Source organism: Homalodisca vitripennis, unplaced genomic scaffold, assembly GCF_021130785.1.
Source record: "Homalodisca vitripennis isolate AUS2020 unplaced genomic scaffold, UT_GWSS_2.1 ScUCBcl_1034;HRSCAF=4144, whole genome shotgun sequence".
Classification (NCBI taxonomy): domain Eukaryota; kingdom Metazoa; phylum Arthropoda; class Insecta; order Hemiptera; family Cicadellidae; genus Homalodisca; species Homalodisca vitripennis.
The window spans coordinates 56572-72968 of NW_025777169.1; the positions used below are offsets into that span (position 1 = coordinate 56572).

The 16397-nt window shown below is 31.5% G+C and overlaps 1 protein-coding gene across 1 annotated transcript; it reads left to right on the forward strand.

The window, feature by feature from the left end:
• Nucleotides 1-5412: 5412 nt before the first annotated feature.
• LOC124371181 (adrenodoxin-like protein 2, mitochondrial) lies at nucleotides 5413-16117 on the forward strand (the record flags this gene model as incomplete). Its single annotated transcript, XM_046829496.1, has 3 exons — nucleotides 5413-5563; nucleotides 12954-13086; nucleotides 15669-16117. Coding segments are annotated over 3 exons (381 nt in total), but the record flags the coding sequence as incomplete, so codon positions are not given.
• Nucleotides 16118-16397: the final 280 nt, after the last annotated feature.

The following is a 16397-nucleotide window of genomic DNA, read 5'->3' on the forward strand; positions in this document are numbered from 1 at the left end:
GGTGATGACTGAAGAAGACAAAAAGTAAAATCTACTGACAGTTCTAAAATATCAGGATGATCTAAAAGATGAATTAGTAAATTACAACATTTAATTCAAAACCTTAGGTTTGTATGTACTATAAACTTTGGAAAATTCTCCAAGTTCTTTTCTAAAAAAGCAGCCACTTTTTGCTATCAAAAAAAGGGAAAATTGTTATTGCTGTGCTAGTGTTTAAAAAATATTCCTGTAACTATTGCAAGTATGGAAATATTGCTTTTAAGTTTAGAAAGAGAGTGATTGTGATGTGGTCTACAATGACACAATAAGGTTTTTAAAACATCGGGTTTTGTAGAGTAGAGGCTCAACTGACTAAGGCAATCAGTATGGGTGATGCCATCCGTAAGTTCACGGCAAGAAAAAGAAGGACTGCATGCTGCATTTGAAAATTTAATACAATTAATTGTGGATGTATTGCCGTTTTGTTTTGTCAGGTAACCCAGTGTGACTATACTTAGTTTTTCTAAGGTCAACTTACATCTCACTAACCACGGGTAATTAGTATTGTATTACACAATACTTACAAATTTTCATTTTTGTGGTTTTAAAAAATGTACAAAAACGTGCAGTTTGAAATTTTTTAAATGCATGTCAGTTAAATTTTGCACTTTTTTAGTATTTTCATATAATAATAATAATATATAGTGTACATATAATAAGGTAGAAACATCTACATTTAAATAAACTTAATGTATATAAAGTTCAGTATGTATTATAAATTTATGAATCTCTCTAATGGATCACATGTTTTGAATTGTGATTAGTAGATTATATTAGCAGATTCAAAATATTGTTCTTATTGTGTTATCAAATTTATGGCTTCAAGTATGGTGTTTTATTAATTATAAGAGTTCACAGTTAAAATAAGTTTCTTTTAATTTAGATTCAGATTGTTTAATGTTAGAGTGTGTTATTCTTTGTTTGAAGTTTATTTTTGACAATGGAAGCATTGTGAAGGGAAAAAGGATTTTTCCGGACATTTTCCATCGTTCAGTGAAACAAATATTTATACATGGTGTTCCTGGACGAACAACACAAATCTCTCCAGTTGATTTGGTAGGCCAATGCCATTAACTTTTAATAACTTCACAATGGTTTGAAGAAACGAGATAAATTGTGTAAAATACCAAGTGCAATAAATAAGAAGGGTTTTGTTAATAGAATCGATTTTAGTTGTTTAGTAGTTTGTTAAGTCTTACAATAACGAAGTATTATATTATCAAGAAGACCTTCAGATGTATTTAAATTACAACAGTTGTGAAGGTAATGTAATTATGGTAACAAGTAAAATGGTCATTCAAGCCTTCAAACAGTTTAAAAATTATTAATTGTATTGTAAAAAATAAAAAGATAGATCTATTGTAAAAATAGATGAGATGTGACCAGTAAGTTGCAGAAAGTTTTTGTTTACATGGTGATCTTTAAATGGTCAACATGATTATCAATGATATTAAGCAATAAATAAATCTAATTTTCCCAACAACTTCTCAAAATTAATCTGTATTTGGAGATTTCCCTTTCTTGTACAACACGTTGTATATTAATAACTAGTTGTTCGTTATAGTGACTAGATGTTACGATTGTTTAAGATATTTTGATTGTGGCCTAAATTACACTCAACCTATCATAGTTATTTTTAACAATTTAGTTTACAGTCATAAGTAATTCAAAACTACAAAAGTTGTAAAAGGCATTGTAAGAAATGAAAATGCCTTTATAGAGGCGAAGTTAGGACTAAAAAGTCCTCCCTTCCACTATGTATGTATTATTGGTGTAGAGAGTTATGTTTTTGTAATTATTTTTAATAAATATTTTTTTTAGAATCAATGTTCTTGTTACTTTTTACCTTTTATATAATTATTATGCTTGCAATTTTCAGCTACAGTAAAACTCCTGTTAACCGAATCCGAGTCAACCGAAACGGTTCCATAAATGATAATGTGTATATAAATGACAAAATAGAAAATAGTTACTATTCAACAGTAGAACATTGTACCAATCCTTCACCTCTCGGAAGGCAAGAACATTGTACTTGCGTGATCGCTGACATAACCGACTGGGCAAACAATGTGATGATTCGCAATTCCACTCCCTCACCAACTACCACTGCGCTACCAAGGCACCCCAGTGGTCACAGCCGTGCTGGCCGACTTATACATCTCTGTTATTGGTCATCTCCCCCGTTCCTACACCGTTCCCTAAGTATAATTTCAGAAATCGTTTGTATTGAATTAATTTTCCCTACTAAAACGGATTCATTCTGATAGGTTATTTTTAAGTGTAATTAGTTTAACCGATTAATTGGTAATCCGAAATGACTGATTTTCGGTTAACCAGGGTTTTATTGTAATTGAACTACAAAAATAATGAATGTAGACTGACAATTTTACTGATCAGACGTTGTCGCAAATTTCTTTTACTGTGACGTCTGGTGCCGTATGAGTTATATTAATACTACTAGCTATAGTATACAATGTTAACACTTTGGCTATCAAGCGATTCAGAGTTGTGTATTGGGAGTGTCACTAATTACCGTTACTGTGACCTCTGGTGCTGAATGAGTTATATTAATACTACTAGCTATAGTATACAATGTTAACACTTTGGCTACCAAGCGATGCAGAGTTGTATATTGAGAGTATCACTAATTACCGTTACTGTGACCTGTGGTGCTGAATGAGTTATATTAATACTACTAGCAAATAGTATACAATGTTAACACTTGGCTACCAAGCGATGCAGAGTTGTATATTGGGAGTGTCACTAATTACTGTTACTGTGACCTCTGGTGCTGAATGAGTTATATTAATACTACTAGCTATAGTATACAATGTTAACAATTTGGCTACCAAGCGATTCAGAGTTGTATATTGGGAGTGTCACTTATTACTGTTACTGTGACCTCTGGTGCTGAATGAGTTATTTTAATACTACTAGCTATAGTATACAACGTTAACAATTTGGCTACCAAGCGATTCAGAGTTGTATATTGGGAGTGTCACTAATTACCGTTACTGTGACCTCTGGTGCTGAATGAGTTATATTAATACTACTAGCTATAGTATACAATGTTAACACTTTGGCTACCAAGCGATGCAGAGTTGTATATTGAGAGTATCACTAATTACCGTTACTGTGACCTGTGGTGCTGAATGAGTTATATTAATACTACTAGCTATAGTATACAATGTTAACAATTTGGCTACCAAGCGATTCAGAGTTGTATATTGGGAGTGTCACTTATTACTGTTACTGTGACCTCTGGTGCTGAATGAGTTATTTTAATACTACTAGCTATAGTATACAACGTTAACAATTTGGCTACCAAGCGATTCAGAGTTGTATATTGGGAGTGTCACTAATTACCGTTACTGTGACCTCTGGTGCTGAATGAGTTATATTAATACTACTAGCTATAGTATACAATGTTAACAATTTGGCTACCAAGTGATGCAGAGTTGTATATTGAGAGTGTCACTAATTACTGTTACTGTGACCTCTGGTGCTGAATGAGTTATATTAATACTACTAGCTATAGTATACAATGTTAACACTTGGCTACCAAGCAATGCAGAGTTGTATATTGAGAGTGTCACTAATTACTGTTACTGTGACCTCTGGTGTTGAATGAGTTATATTAATACTACTAGCTAGAGTATACAATGTTAACACTTGGCTACCAAGCAATGCAGAGTTGTATATTGAGAGTGTCACTAATTACTGTTACTGTGACCTCTGGTGCTGAATGCGTTATATTAATACTACTAGCTATAGTATACAATGTTAACACTTTTACGGTATCATGAAATTACAATCACTTACAGTATCAACCGGTCTCACAGACCTGAGGGAGTTTTTTTGCTGTTTTTGGGCTATTCTTGTTTTTTAGTTCAGATTTAAACACAAAATATATTTACAATTATTAATATTTTTTAAATTTTTTATAATTGCAAAAACTTATAAAATTTAATAATTTGGAGAATTTAGGATGGAAAATAATATTCTAGAATACTGGTATAGTATAATCTTACAGTATAAACCTGTATTTACAAGTATCAGAAATACACATACATTTTTACCAAAACAATTAAAACTTACAAAAAGGCATAAGTACATACAAAAAAAGTATCCACAGATTTTAGATATTCTGAACACACGAAATGTACAACTTTCTGCTGCACTCCAAACAGATGGGTTGTCTGCATTTGATACAATACATTTGTAATTGGTTTTTATTTCCTTAGCAGCTGGGCACTTGGAAGATGTCTTCCGTTTTTCCAGTTTGTCACTAGGAACACATTCATTAGGATTTGCAGCTTCTGTTTCTCCAATGTACTCCGTGATGACGCGTCTAATGTCTCTTGGCAAATTTTGAATTTCTAGGCGTCTTGTCATGTGAGGCTTTATAAGTTTTAAGGTCAGACGTTTTATGAATTCAAATCTTGTAATGAGTGGATTTATTACCTAAGGCTCTTGCTCTTGCAGTAGGCCCGGGTAATGGTCCCCTCAAAATGTTATGTTGAGGTGTTCTGCGCTGCTTGGGTGGCTCCTTTCTGCACCATACGCTATCATCTTTCTCCAAAATAAAATCAACTTCAGATTCCTGAACCAAATAATTTTCGACACTATAGTGGATGTCATCTTCATCTTCCAGTTGGGGTTCATCAACAGCAAAACTATCATCACTTTCACTTTAATCTAGTTCGTTATCAGACATTACATAGATTTGGATCTTCATCCGAATCGTCAACAGGTTCATCGTCACTATCATCCCCTTATGTCATAGTTATAACGTTATGAAGGAGTTGTAAAAGTCGCTCGTTAAATCTTCCATCGTTCACTCTTAAAATTTCAGTCACTCATGATTATAAAAAGTTATAATAAAACGTAAAAAACTAATATATACAAACACGTAATAACTATTCACACTTTAACCGTATCACCCGGTATGACAGACCGGTAGAATAGTTACAGTAACCGTATCGTCCGGTACAGTAGACCGTAGCGCTCACAAAAATAACTGGACTGATTCAAGGTCAAACGCCCTAGACAAACTAAAACCAATCAAAAACGGCTCAGGAGAGACCGGTTGACAGCTACTGAGCGTAGAGGGGGCAACCGAACGAAATTCCCCTCGGTCTCACAGACTGGTGATACGGTTAAAAGTGTTAACACTTGGCTACCAAGCGATGCAGAGTTGTATATTGGGAGTGTCACTAATTACTGTTACTGTGACCTCTGGTGCTCAATGAGTTATATTAATACTACTAGCTATAGTATACAATGTTAACACTTTGGCTACTAAGCGATGTAGAGTTGTATATTTTGAGTGTCAATAATCACTTTCAGTGACCTTTATTTGCAAACTTTACTATTGTATTATTTTTATCATTGCTTTTTATTAATTGCAGATATACAATAACGTTCATTAAGGCAAATGGAGACCGCATAACAACCAAAGGCAAAGAAGGAGAGAGTCTTTTGGATTTAGTTGTCAATAATGATTTGGACTTCGATGGATTTGGTAAGAACCATTTGCACAGAACATGATTAATGACAATTATATCTTTATATATATTAAATTCTTGTGTGCCTGTGTGTCACTGAACACCTCCTAAAGGGTTCGATGGATTTTAATGAAATTTTTTTGTTGTCTTCAGTTGGATTCAAGAATGGTTTAGATTTACTAATTTAAGCAGTTACAAATTAAATTTAGAAAATAAAAATTTTCAAAGTGGCTGCACATTATAAACTGCAATTATGAGATAGTGACATATATTAAATAGCCAAACACTATTTGAAGACGCTAAGTTAATATGTATATTTTTCTTTAAAATAAATTTCAGGTTGAACTTAAAGCTTGAGTGTTAGACCACTTTATAATAAAGGTATTTTTATAATTTTGTGGTGGTTCGCAGGACACCTCTGCCTACAAAAAAATTTAAAATTGTCCATAATTCAATTTATAAATATGAGCAGTAATGACCATCATGGAGTAATTTTCATTATTTATTAAACGTTACTTAAATTATTGTGTTTTTAAAATTAATCTGATTTTTTGTCATACCTTACATATTGATGATTTTATTTTTGTTACAATTACTCAAAACTGTATCTATATAAACCAATCCTAATAATATAATAAATGTGAAAATGCCTTTGTTTGTTTTGCTTTCACACATAAACTATTCAAACCGATTGCGCTGAAATTTGACATGGACATTCTTAGGCTCCCTGGGATGAATAAAGGCCTTTTCTTATTTGGAAAATCCCTCCGGGCTACACACCATTGGTCTTTAAAGTAGCGACAAAATCCCACCTTGGTCTCTAAAGTTAATTAATTAAAAGAGTATTTCTAATGTAATCAACTATTCCATTATTTACTATTTTCAACTTGTTTACATTTATAGTGATTACAAATTTTTTTAACTGTGTTTTAGATTTCTGCGATTAAGTAAATTACTTATCTATCTTACAAAATTCCCCAAAACATAAGATAGTCAGAATTTGACACTGAACACTCTCTTTGAAGCAGTCGGCAAGACTACTAGATGAAAGTTCACTGTGCTTTTGAACTAATTCCAGCTCTAAATGTTCTAAAATATTAGCTATATTTTTCCATGTATAAAGAAACAAATGCGAAGTGTTATTGTTAATATACTTTTAGCTCTACATTTTTATCAAATAATGTTATTATCTAACAAAGTAAATTAGAATGGCCATAAATATAAACTCTTTTGACGTATTTTCCGGACCGTGGCAACAAGACAAATTCAACATTGGCGTCGGAAATATAATTCACTTGCACCAGCAATGGACATACATGTGCAACTCCTACTAAACTGCGTGCTAAGAAGCGGGTAACTGCTAGCAGTGCAGATATGAGACAATGCTGTCTAACCTTCACTTTTAAAAGACTGTTATGAAACCTAAATTACTTGTCTTTTGACAAAAGTAGGGTCCTCAGAGCTGTGTATGTATAAACATTTTCTTGATCAGAAAAGAGGCAAACTCAGCAATGACACAAACGCAAAAAAAGACATCAAAGTGAATTACAATTACCATAAATCTATATATAAAAAAAAAGTCGTGTTAGTTACACTATTTATAACTCAAGAACGGCTGAACCGATTTGGCTGAAAATTGGTAGGGAGGTAGCTAAGGACTGGGAGAAGGACATAGGATACTTTTTATCCAGTTCCCGATTCAGGATTCCGCCCCACTGGTCTCTAAAAGTTACGGAAATACCCGTAAGAAATGCATTGCAGCAAACATATGTTATTAAGTGAAAGAGCCTGTTCAAATTTAATCAGCTGTTCTTTGTAAACATATATAATGCGACAAGCAAATATGTTTATATCATTTAATTACGATTTTAAATTCCTTTACATTTATAGTTTGAAAGCATAAAGGGTCATTCCACATCAATTCAACCAGAAAAAAATAATTTTTTCACCAAACACCTCAGATTTTTATGAAACTTGGTACATTTGTTCTATATATAGAGATTAATAACACCACCAAATTTTAAATTTTTATCTCACATACTTTTTTAGTTATGGCACTTTAAAGTTTGGTCGTTTCTCAATTTCCGAGCCTTGGATAGTGCCCAGTAAAACGTGTATTAGGATAGAAAAAAAAATTCTCATTCACTTATTTGGCACCCAATCTTGGTGGTGAAATTTTCAAGGTAGGTTTATATAAGTATAAGGAAGTTAAAAAAATATATAACATAACCCTAAGCTAAGCATAAAATATTATAAAAAAAATATTTTTTGAACTTTTTACAATTTAAAAAACGGGAACATGGCTCAGCGTAAAATTAAATATCTCAAAAAGGGAATGAGATAATCAAGAATTTTTTCCCCCCTAAATTATCTATATGAAGTGGGCTTTAATTTAATAAAATAAAAGTTTTGTGTATTTTCTTCCTTCTATTAACTAAGGCCATTGCAAGTTACAATATATTAATTACAATCAAAGCGAGGTTGTACCAGTCTCAATGGCTACAGATTGTTAATGAAAATTAAATAAAATTTTTAATAATTTTAATTTAACATTTTAATAATTATAATGTTCTATATAAACATTATAATTATTATAATATTTATATAGAAGCTTAGTTTAACACAGTACTGTACCTAAGTTCAATGTCAACATTCATGTTTAAATAGATTAGACTACAGAAATAAACAGGCAGATATTCTACCTCCTAATCTGGGCAAGTTGCAACACGAGGTTTTCATGTCATGACAGGCTGCTTTTCTAGGCAGTGTATCTGACAGTTATGAGCCAGTCTGTTACTAGTGTCCCAAGAGGTAACAGTGTTATAAGCTGTGGTGGTTATAAAGTGGTGTTTACCTTTCTTTGGATTTATGATATTGTGTTAGTGTGTGTGTCTGAGTGTTGAATTGAGTTTTAACTAAGGTGCCAATCTTTAAAAAACCTAATATTAATACAAAGATTAATGATATTCCATATACTTGTATAGATCAAATTTTTGAACTTAATTTTTGAAATTTTCGTTGTTTTATGATGCATTTGTAAAGAAGAGAAATTTAACCTGCTTTTAAATCAATTAGAAATGGACAATAAGTGTAGTATAGGGCTATTAAAACTGACAGAATGCCACAAATTAACTTATGTTACAAAAAAAGGGCTAGAAAATGTTAGTGATTTGTCTGAAGAAAATCTCAACTTGATTAAAATAAGAAGTGAATTAGATGATAAGGAAATAATTAACATTTGTTTGCATCATAAGAGTTTATTTTTGACCAAGTACGAATTCCTCCAAAAAGTCTGTTGTGATCCTTTTAAAAAACATAAGAAACCCATTAAAAATGGCTTAAGAGTTGTAAGTATTCAGCAAAGTCAGGCCTGTATCACAAAAGGTTTAAAGGTAAAACCAGGGGAAAAGTTGTGCACCAATTGCTCTAAAAATATATTCTCTACTCCAAATGACTGTGAAGAAGAATCACATGATGATGATCTTTTTACACTGCCGACTGAAACTGAAAACTCAGTTACAAAAAGAAGAGGCTATTGATTCTCTAAATTCCTCTTTAACGGATATTGGTTGTTCACCTCTTAAATTACATGCGTTGAATGAAAACTCCAAAATTGGTTATGCACAAAATAAATTAGAAAAACTGCATCAAAATGTAAAAAAGAAAATTGAAACAGTTTTAGATGTTCAGTTGCCACCAAAAATACCTAAATTGCAAAAAACAGCTGAACAAAAAGCAGATGAAATGGACCTGCTTGTTGAGAATATAAAAAGTGAAGTAAATAAACTTTCATCAAAAAAGAAAATACAACTATTAACGATTCCAGCATCACTGAATTGGTCGAGAACAAAAATCAAAGATGCCTTTGAAGTGTCTGATTATTCTGCTAGACAGGCACAAAAATTGTACAAAGAAAAAGGACTTTTGGCTGAACCTGAACCAAGAAGAGGAAAGAAACTCAGTCCTGAAGTTGTGGAGTTGGTCACAAATTTTTATCAAAGCGACGAGCAATCAAGAGTTTTGCCAGGTATGAAAGATGTAGTAAGCCTGGGAAAGAAAAAAATATGAGAAGAAAAGATTAATTTTAAGTAACCTCAATGAAATATTTGCAAACTTCAAAAGGGAACATCCTGACATAAAAATAGGGTTCTCCAAGTTTTGTACTCTTCGTCCCAAATGGTGTGTTCTGGCTGGTGCTAGTGGAACACACTCTGTTTGTGTGTGTGTACTATTCATCAAAATGTGTTGCTCTTAATACATGCAGCACAACTGGAAGAGAGTCACAAAGATCTACAAAATCTTCTTTTATGTGAAAATCCAACTCAAAACTGCATGTTAAGGCGATGTGAAACATGTCCCTCAAAAGACAATCTGACAACATTCTTACAAGCAAAGTTTGAAAACTATGAAGAAGATGATGGAATAGAATTCAAACAGTGGGTAGCTACAGACAGGACACAGATGATAACACAAACTTCAACTATTGATGAATTTGTTGACGAGTTGGCAACAAAAATAGAAAAACTGATCCCTCATTCTTATATTGCAAAAAGCCAGTCCAGCTATTTTAAAAGCTTAAAGGATAACTGTGCGCCAAACGAAAGCCATTATATCAATGGACTTTAGTGAGAATTTCTCATTTGTGATTCAAGATGAGGTGCAGGGTTATCATTGGACCTCAGACTCCTGTACTGTTCATCCAGTAATTATTAACATGTGTGTTGACGAGGAAAAAATAGTCTCATCACATTGTGTAATCTCCGATGACTTAAATCATGATGTTTGTATGGTTTATAAAATACAAGAAACCCTGTTAGAGTATGTCAAGGAAAATTATCCCAATGTCACGGATGTTCACTATTACAGTGACGGTTGCGCCGGACAGTACAAGAACAAATACAACTTCATGAACCTTTCACTTCATGAAAAAGACTTCAAAATTAAAGGCCAATGGTCTTTCTTTGCTACAAGCCACGGCAAAACTGAATGTGACGGTATTGGGGGAACTGTTAAAAGGTTGGCGAGAAAAGCAAGTCTTCAAAGGCCTCTTCAAGATCAAATACTAACAGCAGCTACCTTTTACGAGTTTTGTAAATCAAACATATCCAAAATAAAATTTCCATTTCATTTCAAAAGAATCAGCAGATGATGTTCGCCGACAGCTTGAAACACGTTTTGAAAACCTTAATACTCTTCCAGGTACCAGAAGTTTTCACAACTTTAGACCCTTGGACTCTTCAGGAACATTAGAAGCAAGGCGAATTAGTACTGATGAACATCCTAGCCTAACGTACAATTTAAGGAGAGGGTTGGCCTTAAATGTAAGAGATGAAGATTTGTACCCCTCACGCTACATTGCTTGTAAATACGACAATCTTTGGTTCTTTGGGATAATAACAAATGTTGCCAAGGAAGATGGAGACGCTACAGTAAAATTTCTTCATCCAGCAGGACCATCCCCCTCATTTTACTGGCCAAAACGAGATGATATATGTGATGTGCCGATTCCACACATCCTTGCAGTGGTTGAGCCTCCACACACCTCGACTGGAAGAACATATCAATTCTCACCAGAGTGCATAAAATTAATTGAAAAGCTAATGGTTCATTAACTTTCAAAGCCTTAAAATAAGTACAGTGAAAGGGTGAATTATGATTTCCAAACATAAAAATGTAATTTATCCTTGTTTAACAAGCTATACCCATTTATTGAAACCAGGCGAACTTCACATTGCTCGTAAGTAATATAATGTCACTTTCAATGGTATCAATAAATAGAAGGAAGAAAATACACAAAACTTTTATTTTATTAAATTAAAGCCCATTTCATATAGATAATTTAGGGGGGGAAAAAAATTCTTGATTATCTCATTCCCCTTTTTGAGATATTTAATTTTACGCTGAGCCATGTTCCCGTTTTATAAATTGTAAAAAGTTCAAAAAAATATTTTTTATTATAATATTTTATGCTTAGCTTAGGGTTATGTTATATATTTTTTTAACTTCCTTATACTTATATAAACCTACCTTAAAAAATTTCACCAAGATTGGGTGCCAAATAAGTGAATGAGAATTTTTTTTTCTATCCTAATACACGTTTTACTGGGCACTATCCAATGCTCGGAAACTGAGAGAAACGACCAAACTTTAAAGTGCCATAACTAAAAAAGTATGTGAGATAAAAATTTAAAATTTGGTGGTGTTATTAATCTCTATATATAGAACAAATGTACCAAGTTTCATAAAAATCTGAGGTGTTTGGTGAAATGACCTGGTTGAATTGACATGGAATGACCCTAAAGTAAGCTTAAGGGAATCAGCAAATTTTGTTTCAACTGTTTCTGCAATCACTGTTAAGCATAGACTTTACTATCCAGATAATACAATTCAAATCTTACGTAAAAATTCACCTTTAACTGCAATATGTTTCTAATATAAACCATGCTCGTGCTTGATCAGAAGAGCAATGCAGATATCAAAATTACTATCTTATATTGGCTACAAATATAAAGAATGTTATAAAACCTACCTTGCAACTCCGTGCATACATATTCTCTCGATCGAGACAACAAAGCAAGCTCAATAATGGCATCGGATATATGAGTATAAATAATTCGATCCAGAAGTGATACACGCGCAAAGCCTAAAATAAAAACCATACGCAATTTCGTTTAACATCTGGAGCTCATAATCATTAGACTGTAATAATATGTACCTAATATATGCCTATTTTCGTTTCAAAATTACATTGAGCGCCATCATTTATTACATCGTATGTGTGCAAATGAATTTGACTTTTGACTCCTGTCCACGCTGGGCTAATATAGTTCAATTGTATACAAAAAATCATAGAATATTAGAGAAAAATTCCAGTTATTTCACAAGTACATATTGAGACTGTTTTAAAATTTAAATCTTAAATAGTTCATGAGCTTGGAGTATCTTTCAGTGACTATTTATCTCAGAAGGGTAACAAAAGGACGTTCAAAAGAAATATGCCTCCTATGTCCCAATTTTTCTGCAGGAAATTGCGTGCGAAACCGTGGGTAACTGGGTATCTGGTTGTAATTGGTATTTTATTGAAAATCAAGAGTTTTCGTTATAAAATACTACGAATGTACTGACGAACTAGCTGTTACCCGCGGCTAATCGCGCATAATTGCTTTTACTAAGTAATATAAGGACTTTTCTAAAGATTGTGTGCGAAGCCGCGGGTAACAGCTAGTATACACTGTTTAACATATTTTTCTTGATCGCGGGAAGAAGGCAAACTCAACATTAACATTGGAAATATAATTCACTCATAAGCCGTAGGTAACTGCTTGTACATATATTTATATATATATGATTTATTTTTATCAATCACTTTCTCTAACTAAAGCTAAAATATATGTTTACCTGTTGAAGGTGCATGTGAAGGAACCCTGACTTGTTCGACGTGTCACTGTATCCTCAAGCAGGATGTTTTCGACAAAATACCCAATCCACCTAATACTGAGGAGAACGATATGCTTGACCTGGCATTTGGGGTAACTGATACGTAAGTGAATGTATTTGAAATTCTAAAATGTGAATAATCCAGAATCTACAGTATGTTTAAAGGTGTGATCTAAAAGCAGAATGTTTTTTTTAGCAAAATAAAAAATTTATGATATTAATGTTATATAATTAATATTATATATTAATGAATTTTAACATTTTATTATGAATCTTCTTTAGGTAGAAAATTTCCTTACCAGTTATTAAAATACAATATGATCAGATCATCAATTAGGATATACTATCATGAGCAAAATAAAAAACTAATGTTTAGTACATCCTTGTTTTCAAAAATACAAGTATAAAGGATACAATATATCATATTGTAATCTAGAACACTAGCACTATTTAAAAATGAAATTTCAATACAAAATATTTCCCTCATCTGTCTCTTTGTCTTCAGCTTTGCATCTACCATCTTGCAATTCCTGTTATCTTATCTAGTGTTTAAAATTTAATCAATTTTATTTGAACCTTATTACTTTATTCTGCCTCTTCCAAACCCTTTTCTCGCATCATATTTGAATCTCATGTTATATGTCAACTACCCTCTATGGATGCACTTACTTACCTGTGTCTCTGTTTAATATATCAAATTTGCTAAATAATACATTATGAAAGTGATTTGATATTATATCTCTAATCGTTTGGATCGATTCAAAGTATCGATTGCACATTGTCATTGAACAGTTACACAAGTAATACAAATAGTTGGATGGTGAAGTTTCTAAAAGTATAACTAAGATAAAATCATCTTTATATTACAAAGCCTGAAAGGATAATATGGTGTAACAATGAATCATTGCATGGGTTGAGATGTTTAAATATTTTAAATTGATTAGTTACTGTTTTATTTATAGTGTGAAAAACTATCTTTCAACATTTCATGTATACTGTAATAAGCTTTTTTTCTGAAGAGTTTTTTAATAACCTTCCGAAAATTATTAATTTTAAGCTCTTTTTACGATAAAGGTAAAAAAAAAACACAAAAACAAAATAGATTATGCTGATTTTTGTATTAGTCAAAGGTGTTTGGATTTTATGAAATAAGTTAAAGAATTTAAAAATATATATATAATGGTAATGCGATTATTTGAGATTTTTTAAATAGCGGTCAGCAGATCTCTCTAGTTTGCACTAACCAATTGCTCTTGAACAGCCTTTTGGGCTATAAATACTTTTTCAAATTTAGGAGATGGATCCCAAAGTACAATATCGTATATCAGAATCAATTGTTTATAGGTAAAGTATACAATTTTACATGTAGATAATATAGATACTGAATCTGCTAATATTTTCATTGCAAGACTAAAAGAGCTTAGTTTGTTTTACTAATTATTTAATATGAAATTTCCAGTTTGCTTTTTTTATATGTTCACTCATAAAAACGTATGTTAATCAACTAGGCTAAACATGTTACATTTCAAGACATTATTATTATTTAATAAATTGTATTAATATTAATAAATTTAATTATTGTAATTAAATACATTACATTGTTTTGGTTTGGTTTAATAACAGTCTACCATTAATAATTTTTTTAGGGTTCTTACGATTTATTCTTCTATACTAGTTGTCTAGTATTACTAGAAAATAAAATAAAATTTGTATTTGGAAAGTCAATTGATAAATTATTAATGACAGTAAAAATTAAAAGTTCAACAAGTTTTTCAGGTCACTAATTTATATCTAATAACAATTTGTCATCCTTATTACTCTGAACATCAAGCTCTCTTTTAACATTGGCCCATGTAGCTTTCCATTTATTTTTTTGCATTGGATACATAACTTGATTTGCCATAATTTTATGAGCTTTAGCTACACCTTTTTAATAATTCTTTACATACTTTATAAATTTAAATATAAATAATTAAATCTTGACTTGTTTTGCTAATATATGAAATTGATGTTTCCTTTATGAGGAATACTTTAATCTTTGTTATTCAATTTTTTTAGCTTTATCTTATTATTTAAAAATGACAATTTTTAAAGGTAAAGATTCGTTCATACAAAGCAAAAAAATTTCTCAATGACAATTACTTAGTTCCCATTATGAACCAAGTACACAATTGAAATGGTCTGATTTCAATAAAGGATTCCTCAAAAACAAATTGTTCATTTAAGATGGAAAGATCAGATCTATGAATTATATCTAAATTAGTTTTGGGTAGAATACAAGACCCTCCTTTAGAATCATCCATAAAAAATCCATCAGCTAATTTAAAAACTATTTATTTTGTTTAGGTCTATTAATGTTGTGCTCATTGAGACGTATCACTTGAACAGCAAAAGTGCAATTTGTTTAAAAACAACTCCAGTTTGGAAAATTAATTTTTTACACCCTAAATGTTGTAGTGAAGGAATCTTACTAACAATCTTTGTAGTACTTATTGATCAATATTACTTTCTTTTTTTTAAATTTTGCTTTGTTGTATATAATATTTACTATTGTATAAACTAGGACTACATCCCTTCTATCTTTCTCCTCTGTTCCCTCCCACCCTTCCCCTTTCATCATATTGTTCCTTGATTGTCTTATATTTATAATAGTAACAACATATTTTTACCCAAATATTCCCTCAGGTCCAGACTTGGCTGTCAAATCAGATTATCAAAGGACTTGGATGGTACAGAGGTGACACTTCCGGCGACAGTCAATGACGCAAGAGCCAGTCAATGACAGCTTTTACAGGTTCTAATCTATGACTAAACCAAATACGGTGGTGTGAGATGCACAGTATGTACGCATTAAAAGTGAGATTATTTGAAATTACCAAGAAGCAGGGTAATATTTACAATTTATTCTCAAACCGAGTTAAGTTTTTGGAATTTCTTAAATATGTACTTAAAAAAAATCCAAAGACGATTGTTATAATTTGTTTAGAGAAATTTAAGTTTTTAAGTTTCAGAATTTATAAACAGTTTTTATTGTAAGATTTATTTAAATAATGTTATGCTTAGTAGGTAAGGAACAAATTCTGTTAAAAATCACATTCTGTTGTAGTAATATAAATATATATATTTTATAAATATACTGTGTTTTAACTAATGTCCCAGTAAAAGCTGGACTTATAAATTTCTTTCTGTTTACTAAGTTCCATCTTCTTGTTATTTAACATTTTTGAATGTTAAATACCATCTTTATATATTGTTATAAAAAGATGCAAGTTATTACCATAAAATATTTTTTATAACGCCCTATTATTGAGCCAACAAGAATTAAAAAATTTATTATACACTGTATGAATAAAAAAATGCGCAGAGGCTTCTTACAACAATAAAAGAAAAAGACTGTGCAATCCTTTAATACTC